This window comes from Pelodiscus sinensis, chromosome 15 (assembly GCF_049634645.1).
Source record: "Pelodiscus sinensis isolate JC-2024 chromosome 15, ASM4963464v1, whole genome shotgun sequence".
Lineage (NCBI taxonomy): Eukaryota > Metazoa > Chordata > Testudines > Trionychidae > Pelodiscus > Pelodiscus sinensis.
The window spans coordinates 17,556,046-17,574,573 of record NC_134725.1 but is presented as its reverse complement, the minus strand read 5'-3'; the positions used below and the strand labels follow the sequence as shown (position 1 = coordinate 17,574,573).

Genomic DNA, 18,528 nt, shown 5'->3' with positions numbered 1-18,528 from the left:
CAGCCAGGGTCTCAAGGCTTGTCAAGTCACTCTAAGCCCTCAAACAAGTATGCCCAAGGGCAACATAACAGACACCTCTCTGCCACTTCTTATTCCATCTCAATCCCTTTCTCCCTGCATGGATGGAAATTACATCAGATCGCTGGGTCTTGGCCACGGTGTGGGATGGGTATAGGTGCAGTACTCAGCTCTACAGCAGCCACAGCAGCCCTCTTTCAGGACCAGTCCAGAGCACTATGGGACCAAAATGATCAGCTATCCCTCACCCTCCTGATGACTGTGAGGGTGTGCTTGCACATCCTCAGCTGTATGGAAGCCTGCACTTATGTGGTACCATCTACCAGGCTCAGGATCTGCCCTTTGCAACTGTGGCTGACGTTGGTATACTCTCCAGTAAGGCACCTCCTCAACTGTGTAGTCATGATGCCGCCACATATACTCCACTCCCTGCTTTGGTGGATGAATCCCTGTAATCTACTCTCCAGTGTCCTGTTCGAGCAGCCTCAACATTCACTCTAGCTAGTGTCCGATGCCTTGGACCAGTGATGAGGAGCTTATCTCAGAATGCCCCAGATGCCGGGCTAGTGATCTCAGGATGAGGCAGTGGTTCTCATATACCTCAGGGAGCGCAGAGCAGTCAGGAACGTGTGCAAAGTGTTCTTGTGCACTTGTAGGGCAATGTAGTCTTGGTGTGGCTGGGGTAGAGTGGTGCTGCAATCTGCATGTTCTTGAGTTTCCTGCCCACCTCCACAGACACTGCTAGCAGTCACCTATGTTGAATAGACATGAGCAAGCACCTGAAGAAGAAAAAACAGTTACCTATTTCTATAATTGGTGTTTTTCAAAATGTGTTGTTCATGTCCATTCAACCTCCCACCCTCCGTCCCCATTGTCAGAGTATTTTTGGCAAGAGGAACTGAGGAGGGAGGGGCCTGGGAGCTCCCTATATAGCTAGGAATGTGTTCTCCAGGGGGTGCTAAGACCCAGGCCCCTATGGGTATTTCCCCCCTTACTGAAGGAAAAATCTTCCAGCACTGGTGCACGTGGTAACACACACACCTATGTTGAATGGATATGAGCAACACATCTTGAACACCAGTTACAGAAACAGGTAACTGTTTTTTTGAGCTGTAATGTTTTATATACTCGCAATGGCCTAAGTTGATTCAAATTCTAGTCCAAGACTATCACAAGGTTTGGTTAGCCTGACCTCAGTTTCAAGCTTGTTAGGTAGAAAGTTGGTTATAAAGTTATGTACAGCTATAATCAAAGCTCTCTTTCACATCATATCCTGTCATCCATGCAAACTCCTGTTCATTTCATGTACCTTGACCAGTGTTTAGATTGGAAGCATACTGCAGAGTAGTATGGAAATAAAAATTAGGTAAAATTTAGGATGAAATCTCCCATGCTCTTTAATGAAGGAGGTAGGAAGTGCTTCTTTTATAGTATAAGCATTCTCTTATTGATGGAAGTGCATTCCAATACCATCTTCAAAACATGCACCTAGTGGTTTGATTATAAGGTAATTAATACCTTTTATTCTTCTTCGAGTGCTTGCTCATGTCCATTCTGATTAGGTGTACGCGCGCCGCGTGCACAGATTCTGGAGCTTTTTTCCCTTAGCAGTACCCATAGGGCCAGCAGGGAGCCCCCTGGAGTGGCGCCGGTATACCGGTGCATATATACCCCTGCTGGCCCTCCCACCCCTCAGTTCCTTCTTACCTCCCATGACGGTAGCTGGAGCGTGCTTCAGGCTATTGCCTATCTCTTAGCAGCTTATCTCTTACCCGTTGTATTATAGTTCGCAGTTGAAGTTTCTATCTAGTTAAGTAGTTGTTAAGTACTGTAAATAGTTATTTAGATAAGGGAGCAGTGGAACCCTCCCGTGAGGGGAGGGCATGCCAGGGCCCCAGGGCTTCAAACCCTGTGCCTCCTGCTCCAAGCCTATGCCCTGCGGAGACCCTCATTCTAACTGCCTTAAGTGTCTGGGTGAGGCTCATCGAGCTGAAAGCTGCTCTATCTGCAAGAGCTTTAAACCCAGGACTAAGAAGGAGAGGGACTTCCGACTGAAACTCCTGCTAATGGAGTCGGCACTGCAGCCTCAGGGCGAGGAGCGGCCTCATTCCGCCCGCAGCGCACCGACGGCGGCACCGTCGGACAGCAGGGCACCGAGACGCAGATCGCTGTCACCAGTGCCGAGGGCCTCCAAGAGCTCGAGGGGTCGCTCGGCAGAGAGGAGTGCCCAGAAGGTGCACCCTAAGGAGGGGCACCTTTCTTCTAAGTCCTCTAGGAAGAGGCACAGCCCAGACAAGGGCAAGAGCCCTGGGCAGACAGTGGGGCTAGGAGAGGTCCGTCAGCCTTCCACCCCAGAGACCTTTGAGGCAGCCCGGGACCTCATCCACATGGCGGTGGATGAAGGGGAAGGCCCGGTACCGCAGGAGCGGACCGCGCCGGCACAGGCCTCTAGTGCCCCCTAGCAGGACAGGGCTGGGCCGTGGGACCCTCTGGGCAACGGGCAGGCCTCAGCCCAGCAGCAGCAGTTTCCCCCGGTGCCGGGGAGAACACCGGCACCGGAGTCGGGACGAACACCGGCACCGACCCCGGACCCGCTCCCCACGGCACCGGCAGCGACTCCGGGAGCGTGTGGGCTCGCTACGCCGACGGCACCGGTGCAGGGTCCGGTGCCGCAGATGGCTCCCTGGGCGGTGCAGGGCCCTGCACCGTATTACGCGCCGCCTGCGGTGCCGCAACAGGCGCCCCGCACGGCACCGGCGCTGTTGCCGCTCCCGGCACCGATCCCTGCTTACTCCTTGGGGGCACAGCAGCAGAGCGCGGCACTGGTGCACATGATGGCACCAGAGGGGTACGCACCGGTCTATCAGATGCACCCGGTCGCGGTACCGCCGCAGCAAAGGCCTCCACTCATGCCACCACCAGCACTGCGGGTGGTGCACAGGGGCAAGCCATCGGCCATGGCAGACCAACGTAGGGTGCAGTCTTCATCAGCGCCTTCATGGTCGGCATCAGAGTACTCTTCGGAGTCGGAGGCTGAGTCAGTGGTTTCAACCGGGCCCTCATATAGGTCGCGGCCTCGCCATAGGTCCCGCTTGTCGCTCAGATCATCTCACCGGGATCCGATGGTCCAGCAGCAATCGCAGGGGCAACCCCAGTGGGCTTTCTGGACGCCCTGGGCATACCATCAGGCCCAGGGGCCTCCCCCTTCGGGGCCGGCAGTGGGGTCATCCCGAAGAAGTAGCACCCCATCTGCCACCCCCTTGACAGCCCCCCAACCTGGAAGTGGCTCGCCCATAGCTTCGGGGCCGAGACCCCCGGTGATTGGTCAGGGGGAGCCGGGGGCACAGTTGACCGAGGAGGCAATCCCCTCAAGGGACTTCTCGTCGTCCTCGCCAGACGAGGCCCTGGCCGACCCCGCACCTCAGCCCCCATCCATGGACTCCAGGGCGCACCAGGAGCTGCTTCGGAGGCTGGCAGTCAACCTTGCGGTCCAGCACGAGGAGGTTCACGAGGACTTAGATCCGATGGTGGACATCATAGCGGCAGCGGGCCCTGGTCGGGTGGCGCTCCCACTGAATAAAACTGTGGACAAGCTGTCTAAAACCCTGTGGCAGACGCCGGCCTCTATTGCACCGACCCAGAAGGGGGTCGAGAGACGATACCATGTACCCCAGGAGGGGCATGAGTATCTGTTTACCCACCCGGCTCCGGGATCCATAGTGGTTCAGGCCGCTGGGCAGAAGGAGCACCAAGGGCCTCCAGGCCCCACTCCGAAGGCAAAGGAGCCTAGGAGATTGGACCTGCTCGGCCGGAAGGCCTATGCCACAGGGGGCCTCCAGCTACGTATAGCTAACCAGCAACTGATGCTGGGGCATTATGCTTTTAATATGTGGGCGTCCATGCAAAAATTTGCCAGCCAGCTTCCTCCCGAATCCCGCATTCCTGAGGCGGCACAAGGTCCAGGTGTTCCCATATCTGGACGACTGACTCATAAAGGGCAAGTCTCGAGAACAGGTACTGGACCATGTCTCGAGGGCCAGAGCTCTGTTCGAGGGCCTCGGCCTCCTCATAAACGAGGCCAAATCACTGCTGGAGCCCACGCAGGTCATAGACTTTGTGGGGGCCCGTCTGGACTCGCCTATGGGCAAGGCGTCCCTGCCAAGAGACAGATTTTCGACCATTCAATCACTGGTAGTGGGGCTGCAGGAGTTCCCGACTACGACGGCGAGGACGTGCATGAGGCTGCTAGGCCACATGGCGGCGGGCACTTACGTGGTCCAACATGCCATGCTACGCATGCGCCCATTGCAGGGGTGGCTCAAGGTAGCGCACAACCCCTTGAGGTCGCCGCTGGATGCGATGGTAACTATCCCCCAGGACGTCCTGCGCTCGCTGGACTGTGGAAGGACGAGAGCACGGTGTGTGCCGGGGTCCAATTCACCAAGCCGTCCCCGTCGGTGCAGCTGGTCACGGACGCCTCAGACGTGGGATGGGGCGCTCACCTGGGCAACCTCAGGACACAAGGTATGTGGTTGGCAGAGGAGGCTCGCCTCCATATAAATATCAAGGAGCTGCGGGCGGTCAGGTTGGCCTGCAGGGCGTTCCTTCCCCACTTACAGAACAGAGTGGTGGCGGTGCTGACAGACAACATTATGGCCATGTTCTATATCAACAAACAGGGTGGGGCGCGTTCCTCTCCCCTGTGCCGGGAAGCCCTAGAGCTATGGGAACTGTGTATAGCCCACAGCATTTCTCTGGAGGCGTCTCACCTCCCAGGAACCAGGAATGGGCTGGCAGACAGGCTCAGCCGTTCAATCCAGGCACACGAGTGGGTGCTAAGGGGGGATGTACTTCACGAGGTCTTCCAGAGGTGGGGGTTTCCCCGCCTGGACCTGTTCGCGACTCCGAGCAACGCCAAGTGCGGGGAGTTCTGTTCGTACATGGGGCACGGGCAGGGCTCTCGGGGAGATGCACTGCAGGTCAGCTGGCCCAGGGGCCTACTCTATGCCTTCCCCCCGTTCCCTCTGATCCACGACACACTCCTCAGAGTGCAGAGGTTCAGGGCTTGGGCCATCCTGATAGCGCCAGTATGGCCTCGACAGTACTGGTTCACCACCTTGCTGTATCTGACTGTGGAGGGCCCGCTCAGGCTACCCCTAGTGCCAGATCTAATCACTCAGAGCTGCGAGGCCGGGGTGGCACTCCACCCGAGCCTTCCATCTCTCCACCTAGCAGAGTGGCTCCTCAGTGGCTCTCAGTGATGGAGCGAGCCTGCTCTAGAGATGTCCAGGAGGTCCTCTTGGAAAGTAGGAGGAGGTTTACTTCTGGCTGGGGGGCAGGACGCTCGCTCCAGGTGAAGGGGCGGTTCCGACTGTCCTGGAATTCCTTCTCCACCTGCGGAAACAGGGCCTGGCCACAGCCTCCCTAAGGGTGTACCTGGCGGCCATTGCGGCCTTCCACACCGGGGGAGGCCAAAGGTCTATCTTTGCCAACCCCTTGGTTAAAAGGTTTCTAAAGGGAGTCGACAGGTTGATGCCATATGAGAGGCCTCCGGTACCGGCATGGGACCTTAACCTGGTCCTGACTGCCCTTATGAAGCCCCCGTTCGAGCCCCTAGCTTCATGCTCCCTGACACATCTATCTTACAAGGTAGCTTTCCTTGTGGCCATTACCTCTGCCAGGCGGGTGTCTGAGCTTAAGGCTCTCACCTCAGAACCATCTTACACGGTGTTTTTTAAAGACAAAGTGAGGTTACGTCCACACCCGGGATTTCTTCCCAAGGTGGTCTCACACTTCCACATGTCCCAGGATATTTACCTGCCAGTGTTTTACCCTAAGCCACACGCGTCGCCCAGGGAACAGGCTCTGCACTGCCTGGACGTTAGGAGGGCGTTGGCTTTTTATATAGATAGGACACGAGAGTTTCGTAAGTTAAATCAACTGTTTATTTCAGTGGCAGAAAGGATGTATGGTCAGCCAGTCTCAACGCAGTGTATATCCTCGTGGATTACTTCCTGTATTCGACTGTGCTTCGAGGGCGCGGGTAAACCACCGCCGCGCATAACAGCACATTCCACTAGAGCCCGGGCGACGTCAGCGGCGTTCCTGGCCTGCGTGCCGATCCTGGAGATCTGCAGGGCAGCAACCTGGTCATCAGTGCACACCTTTGCAGAGCATTATGCAATCACGCAGCTGGCCAGGGAGGATGCTGCTGTCGGGACGGCAGTTCTGTGTTCTGCAGAATGATAAGATAATAGTTAGTCACCTTCTGACCCCGCCTCCGGAGGGGGGACACGGCTAGGGACTCACCTAATCAGAATGGACATGAGCAAGCACTCAGAGAAGAAGAAGAGGTTACTTACCTCGTAACTGTAGTTCTTCGAGATGTGTTGCTCCTGTCCATTCTGCATCCCACCCACCTCCCCGTGTCGGAAGGAGCCGGCAAGAAGGAACTGAGGGGTGGGAGGACCAGCAGGGGTATATATGCACCAGTATACTGGCTCCACTCCAGGGGGCTCCCTGCTGGCCCTATGGGTACTGCTAAGGGAAAAAAGCTCTGGAATCCGTGCACGCGGCGCGCGTACACCTAATCGGAATGGACATGAGCAACACATATCGAAGAACTACAGTTACGAGGTAAGTAACCTCTTCTCCTCAGATCACCATGAAAGGTTCTTTTATATTTTGTGACTTAGAAATTCCCTGCTTTCACCTCTGCAGTGGTTTTGCAGTACATAGTTTCCTCCCTACCTTCTAAAGAAAGCATTACCATTCCACTGTCTTGATAGGCCATACATTCTTATGTGTGTGTAAACAATCTTGTTTAAAAAAACAAAAACAAAAAACAACAACAAAAAACCTCTCTCCTTCATATGGCCAGTATGTTTAAGCTTATTCTGACAGGCACTCCTTCTTTCCTTCCCCACTGATATGTTGTATTCTCCTCCATCTGCAGACTTGAATTTAGAATCCAGTTTTTTGTCCGTCACAATTACCAGTAGGATCTCCTTCAGGTTGTATGATAACACACGAGATCATGTCTTTTTTGTTTAATTGAGTTTTAATGTTTCCTTTTGATCATTTTCAGTGATGTGGTGAGTGTAGCCTGTGAGAAGAGGACCTTATCTGTATTTTCAGCTTGTGGGCGTCGCCTTCTCCCACCCATTATATTGCATTCGCCTGTCTCTGCTTTACATTGCACAGGTTCCTATGTCATGGCTCTCACCACAATTGCTACACTGTCTGTTTGGTGAGTACTAATTTATGTTGCCATGACTACCAATGAGTATGTTTGACTGGTTATTTTTGTGCTTCAGATAATTACTTTGATTGGGGCTGATAGGTTTTTTTAATTGGTGTGTGCCTGTTGGTGCTCTGCATCAAAACAGGTTCACTTTTGATCTAGTCTCTTTTGTGGAAGTGAAATTCATCCCTGTGGAGAGGTGTCCTGCCTGCTGTCTCTTACAGATTTAAGTGGAACTCCACATAGGTGAATGTCACCCTAGGAAGTAGATAGTTTATCCTACCGATAGTTATTTGTTTGTGCCATCTCCTAGGAAAGCATGATCTTAGTCTGTAGAATTTAGGGAAAAAAGGAAACATAGAAATCATTCAAATCTTAATTTTAGTAAACCAACATTGAAATTTGAAAGAGTGTTATTTAATGGCTAGAGTATGGGCCTAGTAGTCAGAAGACATGGGTTTAGTTCCCAACTCTGCTACTGTGGCTTAATGTTTGCAAAATGTGATGAAATTTTCTAACACAAAGCACTACAGATGTGAAAATAATGCTGGTTATAATTGTTTTTTGAAGCAGAGGTGTATACAGCTCTTCTTTGCTAATTTGTTTCTTATGGCTGCCAAAATTGTGTTGTCGAAATAATGACGAGAATACTAAATTACAAATTTTAATCAGGAACATTTTAGAAACTGGTTTGTTATATGATTGGAGTATTCATTTCTTTTTAATGTATAGATCCCCCCACTCCTCTTCTTTCCCTTTAGGGATGTTCATAAACAGTCAGCAGTTGTCAAAGACGAGTCTCTACAAACAATATTAGCAGGTAATGAAAGAGAAAATTTACCTGCCAACCTTAGCCTTTTTGCTGTCTTGTACTATGTTTAGCCATTAATGAATGTACTAGAATTCTACCTACCTCATAAAGAAAAAATAAATAGGTTTTCTTCTGTGTGTAGTTGGGTATTAAATGGAAATAACTGGATAATGTTTCATTACCACAGAAATAATCAAGATAAAAATATAAGGAGATAGCAGTCTCTTTAGGAGCCTGTAATTTTATTCTTAAATGTTGAAATTAAGCATTGTAGATGTATCATGAAATACTTTCTAACCTGGTATATAAATCCTGTAACAACTATTGCAGTCCATGGTGCATATCTTGAATATAATCAGCTATTTAAAACTATTGATCAGCAATTCTCTCCATTTAACACATCTATTTTGTCCTTGCCAAAAAAAAAAAAAAAAGTGTTACAAGAAACACACTGGCTCCCTATTTGTATTTTAGTCTTAGTAGTACTAATCAAGAGAAATTTGAGAAATATTTGTGCGCGTGTATGTGGTATATAAACCCAGCAAACCGCAGAAGTTTTCTCAGACAGACAGCTATCAAGTCCTGGTCAATTGGTCCTGTATGCAAAACATGCTTTGTTGAACAGTAGAATCAGAACATGTTGGTGAACAGGAAACAATGAATATCTTAGTTTTATAGGATGTTTATCTTTGATACCACACCTTCCCAAGCATAGTTTCTTAGGAGATTGACATGGAACTATATGTAAAGTGAAAAGTTTATTTTTAAAGACAGAAAAAATAAAGAGGCAACTACTTTGCCCTGAGATACTGCAAATATTTCCATTTTAACCAACCATTGATTTATGTTCAAGATCACATTATAATAGTTACAAAGAAATGGCACATGTAATAGTATGTTGAGCTCAGTGCTGAGAGCTCTAAGTCCAGCTTTGCTTCTGACTTGCTTTCATCTCTTTGCCTCCTCTTCCCTGTCAGTAAAATATCCCATCTGCTTCAGAAGGGTGGTTGCAAGGATTAATTAATAGGTGTACAGCACTTTAAATGTGTTGAATTTTAAATGTTATGTAATGGTTACTTTAGAGGAAATCATGAGATCTGTTTTACTCTGTAGGAAGTGATACATCTGTCTCTCAAATTTTGTTGACTCAACATGGTATACCAGTAATGAGCCTGTCTGATGGAAAGGCATATTGTTTTAATCCTTCTCTTTCTGCATGGTAAGTTGTATAGTCTTGTATAAAGTTGGCTGTGTTAGCATTCCAGTTCTGATTGACTGCCCCGTAATTCTATACTCTGAAAATTAACCTGAACAGGAACACACTCTGCGCTTGTCTGCTACTTTGCTCCACATGTATAGTTGAACCCCTCTGGTCCAGCAACATTTTTGGTCTGGCAGAACCATGGATATTGCTGATCTAGAGAGCCCCTGGACCAGAGAGCCCCAGCTCTCGGCAGTAGAGTCTTGGGGCCCCAGGGCAGCCTCAGGGCCACGGAGCTCCAGCGGCCAAGGGAAGAAGAACCCGGTGTCCCCATGGTTGGATATGGAGCCCTTGTGGCCACAGGGCTGGCTGAGGAGCTGGGGTCCTGTGGCTGAGAGCCAGGGGAGCTTAGCGATTTGCTGATAGATTCCAGGAGAGCCCAGAGTCTGTTACCAGAGAGGCTGACTTCCCCTGGTCCAGCAAACTCCCTCCTTTGGGACTGGTCAGGTCCTGAGGGTGCCAGACCATAGAAGTCCAACCTGTACTAGTACATAGATGACTAGACCTGTCCTTTTCTTGTTTTTATAATTTGGTATTGGTTAAAATAAACCTTGTAAGTTAGAAGCTTAAACAGAAATTTATTTCCTTACATTTATACTCTGATTTGTCATAAGTTGCTTATCGTTGCCTGCAAGCTGACATGCATTTAAAACAGGTGGGTTATTCAGACATTCATGAGTTCTGAATGTAAAAGGTAATAGTTTCTGGAAAAAATTAATCTGGAATAGCAGTCAGAAAACTTGGATGCTCTCTAATATTTCCAGGGTAGTTTGTATGTTTAGATTATGGGATCATTCTTTAAATAAATTCAAGGGAAAACACTCTAGATAAAATCTAATTTTTACTGTCTGGCTCTAGTTTATATCTGTTTTGGCCTTGATACTATTCAAAGGTAAGGTTGTGACCCTACGTTTAAAACCTGCTATCTTTTTCTCTCCAGTTAAAACAGTGAAAATTGGAGGCTGGAATCTCAGCCATAACTAAATTTCCTGTCACTTTTCTGTTTGTGCCATATCTTCAGACTGATGTAAAAGAATATCACCAGCTCAAAGTAATCATCATGAAATAATCAAGATTACTGTAACTATTAGTGCCATTGTTTAATCTTAGTTGTCTAGTAAGGATACAGGTGACATTCATGTGAGCAACCAATTCCCCAGACTGTCAAACTCATGTAGGAAGAAGGAGCTGTAGCTGTCAACTGTCCTATCGGTATGAAGGAGGCATCATAGTCTCAGCTTAAGGGAAAGTGCCAAAATGCCTGTTTCGCAATCTGAGAGTACATCTAGTATATGGAAGGATTTGGACTAAAGTTAATTTCCTGATGAGAAAATAATGCTTTGTTTCTATATGGCCTTGATCCTACCATGGATGTAAATTTTTGTTTCCAGTATGCCATTTCCAAGTATGGCAACCTGTAAAAGGAGCAGTGGATTTTCTCTTATACTTTCCAGACCTCAAGTCCAATCCTTTTTAGGCTATGTGGTTAATCCTATTAACTTCAATGGGCCTTGTGAGTAAATAAAGTGAGCAGGGTTTGGCCCAAAGCCTTCTATATTGCACCAGTGTGTATCATTACATTTATTAATCTAAATTGGGGTTATTGTTGATTATATATTATATATATTGTATGACTTTGGAACCAGTCTTTGTATTTTTAGATCATTTAAACACTATACCAAGATATACAGACATTCTTTCTTAACCTGTGTTTTAGATCTAATTTTAATATTAGCTTTAATAAAATTTTCATGGTGAAAATGCAAATAGAGTATAAAACAGAATAGAACAGTCATCTGCCAGCTGATCCACTATTCAATATGTTGTGTTTTTTTTCCTCCCTCCTCCCAGGAATCTTGTCTCTGATAAACAGGACTCCTTAGCACAATGTGCAGACTACAGGAATAGTTTACCATCACAAGAAGCCATGCTGTGTTCAGGACCTTTAGCCATAATACAGGGACGGACATCAAAGTATGCATTTTTAGGCATTTTATTTGTGTTCATTGATCAGCCCAGTGGTCTGTTTTTGCTTCACAAAGAGTCAACTGAATTGTCTGGAGTTAACTTCTGTTTAAGCTTTCTGTTTTTGTAACTTTGTATCTGTTTAGCTCAGGGAATATTTGGGTGGTATGAAGGTGGCTGCACACTATGCTTAATAATGCTACTTTTATTAGTCTTCCTTACCTGTTAGTGCAGTGTTTCTCATTTGTATTTATAGAGTATCACTTTGTTATTTAAACTGGATTTCTTAAACGTTGCAGTGTGATTTTATGGCTAAATTATTGAACATGTTGCAAAAGTGATTTGGCCTACAAGCTTCAATTTTGGCTTATTCGGTTCTTCTTAGTTGGCTTTTATCTGTACACTCTTTTAAGTATTTTAAGGAAGATTGGGTGGTTATTAGTTAAATATATGCAGCAAGTGATTTCTGGTCATATCACCAGAGAAAAGCAAGAGCCAGTGGAGGTTTCCTTAGATAGCTCAGTAGCTCATCTTCATCTGCTGCTTACATCCCTGGATTCTAATGTATATGCTCCTACATAGCCTAGTTTTATTTTATTTTTCTAATGTGTATGTCCAAATGAGAGGGGCTGTAAGAAGGAAATGGGATTTAAATTTCCTTCTTTCCTTTAAAAAGAAGTCAAGAAAATTTGGGTTTAAAAATAGAAAGAATGGAAATAACAGTTTGAATATATTTTGTAAAAAAAGAAAATATCCACATGAAAAATTAGTTAAAGTTTGTAAAGAAGTTTTCATTGCTTCAAAAAGTAATTTTATTAGAATATTGTAGTTACCTTCAAAAAAATGTCCAGCCTTGTATAAAGATGAATTATAAAACTAGCCTTCATTTAGGCTACATCTAGACTGCAAGCCTCTTTCAAAAGAGGCTTTTTTGAAGTATCTTTCGAAAAAGAGCGTCTAGACTGCAAGCAGTACTTTCGAAAAAGCAAGCCGCTTTTTCGAAAGAGAGCACCCAGGCAGTCTGGATGCTCTCTTTCGAAAAAGCCCTGTTTGCATTCAAGAACGCCTTTTTTTGAAAGAGCACTTTCGAAAAAAGGCGTTCTTCCTCGTGAAATTAGGTTTTCTGCCATCGAAAGAAAAGCCGTGTTCTTTCAATTTAATTTCGAAAGAACGCGGCTGTACTCTAGATGCAAGAGAAGTTTTTTCGAAAAAAGGCTACTTTTTTCGAAAAAACCCTCGAGTCTAGACACAGCCTTAGTTTCCTGAGGGGCTATTTAAACATAGGGAAGACAGCCCTATCCTGAAGAGCTTATAACATTAAAGAGAAAAAAAACAGATGAAGGACAAAAGGGATGCAGCACAAGAGCAAAGTGGGATCAGGATGATGCTAGGAACTTACTGTGGCAGCTAAATTTTGTTCATTTGGTTACAGGTTTGATTTTGTAATATAAATGAAACTGTGTAAACTGACCTTTGCTGTGGTGGAGGTCAATGGTACATTTTTAGGACTGAAGTGGGCAAGAAGAAAGGGTTATGGGGTGGAGAGGAGAAAGGAGAGAGGTATTTGAGGAGCTGGTGAAGAACCCCAGTGGGCAAGAGAGAGTGGAGTTGGGCACCTGAGAGGTTTCAGTGGTTGGAGAGGGATGAGTGACAAGGAACAAGTGACCAATACAGTACTGTATTATAAAATCTAGAGTCCGTATGATCAAACTGAGTGAATGATTTTTCAAGGCACCTATCGATTGCTGTTCCCTAGATGGAAAAGCCAAAGTGAATGGGGGATCACTGAGCCTAATGCCCTGGTGGGTTGTCTAGGCCTGATGCCAATGTAGATAGGTTCTAGGACTTTTCTATCTGAGAGAAGTTCAGAAGATTTATAGGCAGTGCTACCTTTGATTCAAACTGGAAAAGTACCAAATACTTTTGATATGTGAAAGACTAGAAGAATGGCTTTTGCACCAGGGGAAGTTTTTTCCAATTGATCTCTGACTTTTTACATGTTTGGTTTATAGTTCAGGAAGGCAAGCTGCAAGACTGTTTTCCATGCCTCATTTAGTACAACAGGAAGCAACACTGGCTTACCTGGAGAATCAGATAGCAGCAGCACTTATATTACAATCCAGTTACGAATACCGCCATTGGCTCCTCATCTATGCACGGTACCTAGTTAATGAAGGTGAGCTATGGTATGCAATGCTCTTTCTTTGCAGGTCTCATTTTGTATGTGATTATTCTAATGTCCTTTTGTTTGGCATCTCTTTGGTTATTAAACACAAAAAATCAGCTTTGTTTCTAAAGGTGGTCCATAGTGGAGCCTTCTTTGCTTGTATGTTGAATATAAACAGTGTATTGCGAGGAGACGTACCATTTCTAGATATAAGAATAGAAATGCTTATAGCTTAATACTCAAATAATCTATCAAGATCTATATAATGTCTTTATAATAGCAACCACTACTGTATGCTGCAAAGGAAGGTGCAACTCTCCCATAAAACATGTAATTTTCAATACTGCACCATGAGGAAAATTTATTTCTGATTCAGTAGGTGATCACATTTTGTCCTGAAGCAGAGGAATTATTAACCCTTTGCGACTTTTGCCATAGCTAATATAGCTGCAGAAGTTCTACTCATATTCCTGTCAATGTCTAAATTTAAAGGAAAAATTCTGCTAATCTAGTCAATGTACTAGTATGCAGCAGTGAGTTACATGTTTTTTGTTTGTGCAAAAGCAACGGGGGTATAACTTTCCATGTTGTTCAATTCCAATTTTTGAATTTATTTTTTAATACAATTTTTCCTATATTGTTAAATATGGTTAACTAATTGGCCTTCTCTGTCCCTTTCAGATTTCACAATTCTTTAGCATACATTCACTTGTCTATGTTGCAAATTAAATGGTCTTCATTATCTTATTCTCTTCTATATTGGATTTTCTCCTCACCCACATAACCATTTTAAATATGGGAAAACTGTCTGAGATTAAGTGGCTCATCTACAGCCACACACTGAATTACTCAATTACTGGCAAATTTAGAATCAGATTCCAGAGTTTTTGTGTGTCAGTCCCAAATTCAGTGCACTAGATTATACTTCTCTAAGTAAATGTGGTTCTTTCAGCCCCTCCTTACCCAAGTTTAATATTTAATTCTTGGTATGTCCATAATGATACTTACTTTTCTAATTCAGAGTATAACTTAACTGGCAAATTGAAAGATATGTGCTACATTAAATCTACTCTGTAAATTCAATTTTGATATCAGTGCTTTATGCCACATCATTGTTTACCCATTCTTCCAAATTAATAAATGTTGAAAGATATCAGTCCTCATATTGATCTTATTTATTCTTACATAGATTCCTAATTCCTAGCCAATTTTACCAATTTTTTAACTCTCAAAACTTTACCTCACATACCAAGTTACCTTAAGTGTCCTTGCAAAAGATTTCTTTAAAAATTGGGCTGCTGATCTTTTTTGCTGCTTTCTGATGTAAAGTTGGATTGAAAAGTTTTTGAGAGTGTTTTTTTATGGTGTTTGTCTTGCTTTTTTATCATATAAATAAAAAGAATGTTGAATCTGGTCTTTCTTAGTTTTGCTGAAGGATCTCTTAGTGTGGATCTGGAAGCAAGATTATTGTAAACACTCTGACCTATCTACAACAGGCAGAGAATGTTGAGTCTTTATCAATGGCATCCTTTTTCCAAGCTGTTTTAAGTATTGGCATTAAATTAGTGTTAAACAAAGAAACCAAGTTTTAAATAGTCCTACTAAAATTTAATTCTTTTAATTACTTAGCTTTCTGTATTATTAGAATCTACCAGGACACACAAGACATGTGTAATATAAAAAAACAAGTAGAATTTTAGGAAGGATGGCTTGGAAGTTGTGTCTTTAGGATTGTATTTATAATAAACAATGTGATATTTATTTTTTTCCTTTGTACATCACTTTTAACAGCCTTTTTGTGGAGAATTACTGATAAAACTTTTTTGAAGTCTAGAATAAACCCACCAGCCTATCTTTATACTCTATTTTAGTGTTTAGAAGAATTCTTGCTGGTTAGGGAGGAACAATTTATCTTTACAGAAATCATATTGGTTTTCCCTTAGGTTGTTCTTGTCTAGATACTTGTAATTATCTTAACTTGCATGCTATTTATATTGTGTAGTGGGTGTTTATGAATGCAATTTTATTTCTGATCATCCTCAGGGTTTGAATATCGCCTGCGAGAATTATGCAAGGATTTACTGGGTCCAGTCCATTACTCAACTGGAAGTCAATGGGAATCAACAGTAGTGGTAAATGCTGGTTTTTATTGCTTAAATATAGTATAGGAGATACTCCTTTTGTGTATAAACTAAGCAGCTTTAATTTAAACTATTGAATGTACTTTACATTATTTCTCATAGTTTCTTTTGGTAACATTTAAAAATACCCTGCCAAAGTGGAGAATCCAAAATTTGATCTATCCTTTGAAATGTTCAGATAACTTTTAAAAACAACAAGTAGATCTGTGGTAACTTACAGACATATCTATATCTATATCTGTATCTGTATCTATATCAGGGCTGGGCAAGATGTGGCCCCAGGAGCCAGATCCAGCCTGCCTAACACTTTGATCCAACCTGCAGACTAATACTATTCTGTATTTATATCCTGCTGCCCATGCCACCAAATTTCCTGGCAGTGGCTCAGGTAGCAGGATCCTATTTAAATAGTTCCAGATCATAGTGCTACCCTGGCAAAGGCCAGAGCCATGAATCCTTTAAATGACCACAGAAATCCTAAGTGGCTGCTCAGCAATGTGGTAGCAGCGTGGCCAGGAGCTGCAAGCCCTTTGATGTATTTTTAATTCAAACCCAGAGGTCCCAGACAATTCTGTCGGAAGCTAGTTCCCAGCTCTGCCCTTAGCACTCCAGGCTCCCCCCTCTTCTGGGGTAGGAGCCCGCCTGTGACCACATACCAAAATTCATTAAGTGACCCCCTTGCGAAAATTATTGTCCATCCCGATATATAGTATCATGAGCTTTCGTGGGCAAAACGCATATGAAGAACACCAAGACCTTTTGAGAGACAAATAGCCCACAAAAGCTCATGATACATATATATACACACAAAGATAGATAGATAAGTCTCTAAGGTGCCACAGGTAGACTCATTTTTAAAAGTTGTTTTTAAAGTTACAAACTAACACGGCTGCCCTTCTGAGACTTTTAAATTGGTAATTTTCATTTACTTTTAAAAGTCCACTACTAAGGCTTTCTTGTCATTGTTGAGGGGTTCTATTTTTTTTAAAAAAAGGAGTGTTTTTGCTTAACATAAGTGCTGTTTCTAAAACTGTGTCAACATGATTCTCATTCACAAAGTAGTAAGTAAATCAAATGAGCCAAGTCTTGTGCAGCCACTGTTGTTAAGGAAGAAGACATTTCTCCTTAATTTGTGTAACTTTTAAACTGTTGGGAAGATTGATAGTCCTTTTAGGATCAAATATACTGCAAATTGCATAGCAAGCAAGCCATCCCCAAAGACCACTGTGGAATCCCTTCCATTTGATACCTAATCCATCCTTTCCATTATCTAAATAACCATCTTTATTCTCTCTGGCACTGGCTACAAGCACTTAACAATTCCATTATCTCCACTTCATTGCTGTCTTACATACCTATTAGATGGAATAGATTGCACCTTTTATGCTCTCCATTCACCAGGTATATACCTTTGAAAGGGCTGCTATGAAATGGCAACATGTGCCCTTTCTGTCACCGCATGGAGGCAGCAACAAGAACATGGAGGCAGCAACAAGAACTCCCAATGATTTTATTATTATTACTTTTGACATCTAAATAACAAGAAGTGACACCAAATAAATAGCTCTGTAATATAGAGGCCACACTGTATCAAGTGCCTATATAAATGATATAAAATAAATTTGAGGATTTTTGACATTTTTGTGCAGGGTTTACGGAAGAGAGAGCTACTGAAAGAACTGCTTCCTGTCATTGGACAGAACCTCCGTTTCCAGAGACTTTTCACAGAATATCAAGAGCAGCTAGACATCTTAAGAGACAAATAGTATTTCCCCAGATTTTCCCTGAAGGGCCTGGTCTAAGGAAAACTGCTGAACAGCATTAGCCAGAGACAGAAGAGGAGAGAGCCCTGACAGAATGGGATACTCCTGAAAGGAGCAATACAAGAATGGCCCCACATGTTTCATGAGTGATAAGATTTAGTTTCTCAAGAAGATCACAAGGCATAGGTGCAAATGAGTGGAGGTGTGGGACCTGTTTTCCAAGTGGAATTTGAACATCAAAGCTGTGTCTTGTGTTCCTACAGAAGGTTGTGGATCTTTACTTCTGGGGGGTACTTTTACATCTGGATCTCATTGTAATATCAAGGAGACTAGCTGAGAACAGTTTGGGGATTTTTGGATGTCCTGTGAAAAGCACAGTACTTCAAAGTACACTGAGCAGCATATTAACCCTGTTAAGGGTTTTTTGCCTGAGGATTGATCAAGGCTCAACACTATAGTGTATTAGATGAATGAGCCATATAAAAAGAAATGTCATAAAATATTAAGGTATTATGCAGCCAATAGACTCAAACCTGTGAATATAATTATAAGAGGCTGTTCTAACACAAGGACTATTTTTGTACTAGAATTTGCTAACTTGTAATATGAAATTTTATTTGGCCAATAATCAGGATTTCCCTACAAGTTACCTTGTAGGAAATTTAACTCCTAATTATGACAGCTATATTGCTAAATAATTGTACCAAAATTAACATGTTGTCATCTGGTTTTTAATTTTTAACTGTTTGTAAAGGAGAGATTTTTGGGGGTGGGGGAAATCAAAAGGGAGCAGCTCTTTTTGTATGTACAAAAATAAATGAACACTGCATTGGATTAAAAAAAAGTATGGTCTTGCTCTGATAATCACGTGCTTCTTGTAGCAGCATTGAACAGTAATACAGGTTTTAATCATGTTAAACATGCATAGAAATCAATATTGAACTAATTTCTCTGGGTGAATCTTTTCTCTCCAAGTGCGAGAGAAGTTCATGTTAACACTGATTTTACTGGAGTGATCCAGAATCTTCTTTTTGTAACTACTACTATTTCAAGTAGTGTCCCTGTGGGTACTCTACTTGAAGTGTGCATGCTCACCTTCAATTGGAAGATTTCATTGGCAATATCTGGTTTGCACATGCAGCATATGCATCCTTGTGTC

The 18,528-nt window shown here is 43.9% G+C and overlaps 1 protein-coding gene across 2 annotated transcripts in view; it reads left to right on the top strand.

The window, feature by feature from the left end:
- HIRA (histone cell cycle regulator) overlaps positions 1-18,231 on the top strand; it is a 107,461-nt gene extending 89,230 nt beyond the window's left edge. For both annotated transcript variants that reach the window (XM_075898289.1, XM_075898288.1), the window contains 7 exons: positions 7,106-7,267; positions 8,023-8,081; positions 9,186-9,291; positions 11,185-11,307; positions 13,311-13,474; positions 15,509-15,597; positions 17,256-18,231. In XM_075898289.1, coding sequence (XP_075754404.1) covers positions 7,106-7,267; positions 8,023-8,081; positions 9,186-9,291; positions 11,185-11,307; positions 13,311-13,474; positions 15,509-15,597; positions 17,256-17,372 — 820 coding nt within the window. In that variant the 3' untranslated portion in view covers positions 17,373-18,231. The remainder of the gene's footprint in view (positions 1-7,105; positions 7,268-8,022; positions 8,082-9,185; positions 9,292-11,184; positions 11,308-13,310; positions 13,475-15,508; positions 15,598-17,255) is intronic.
- The last annotated feature ends 297 nt before the right edge of the window (positions 18,232-18,528 follow it).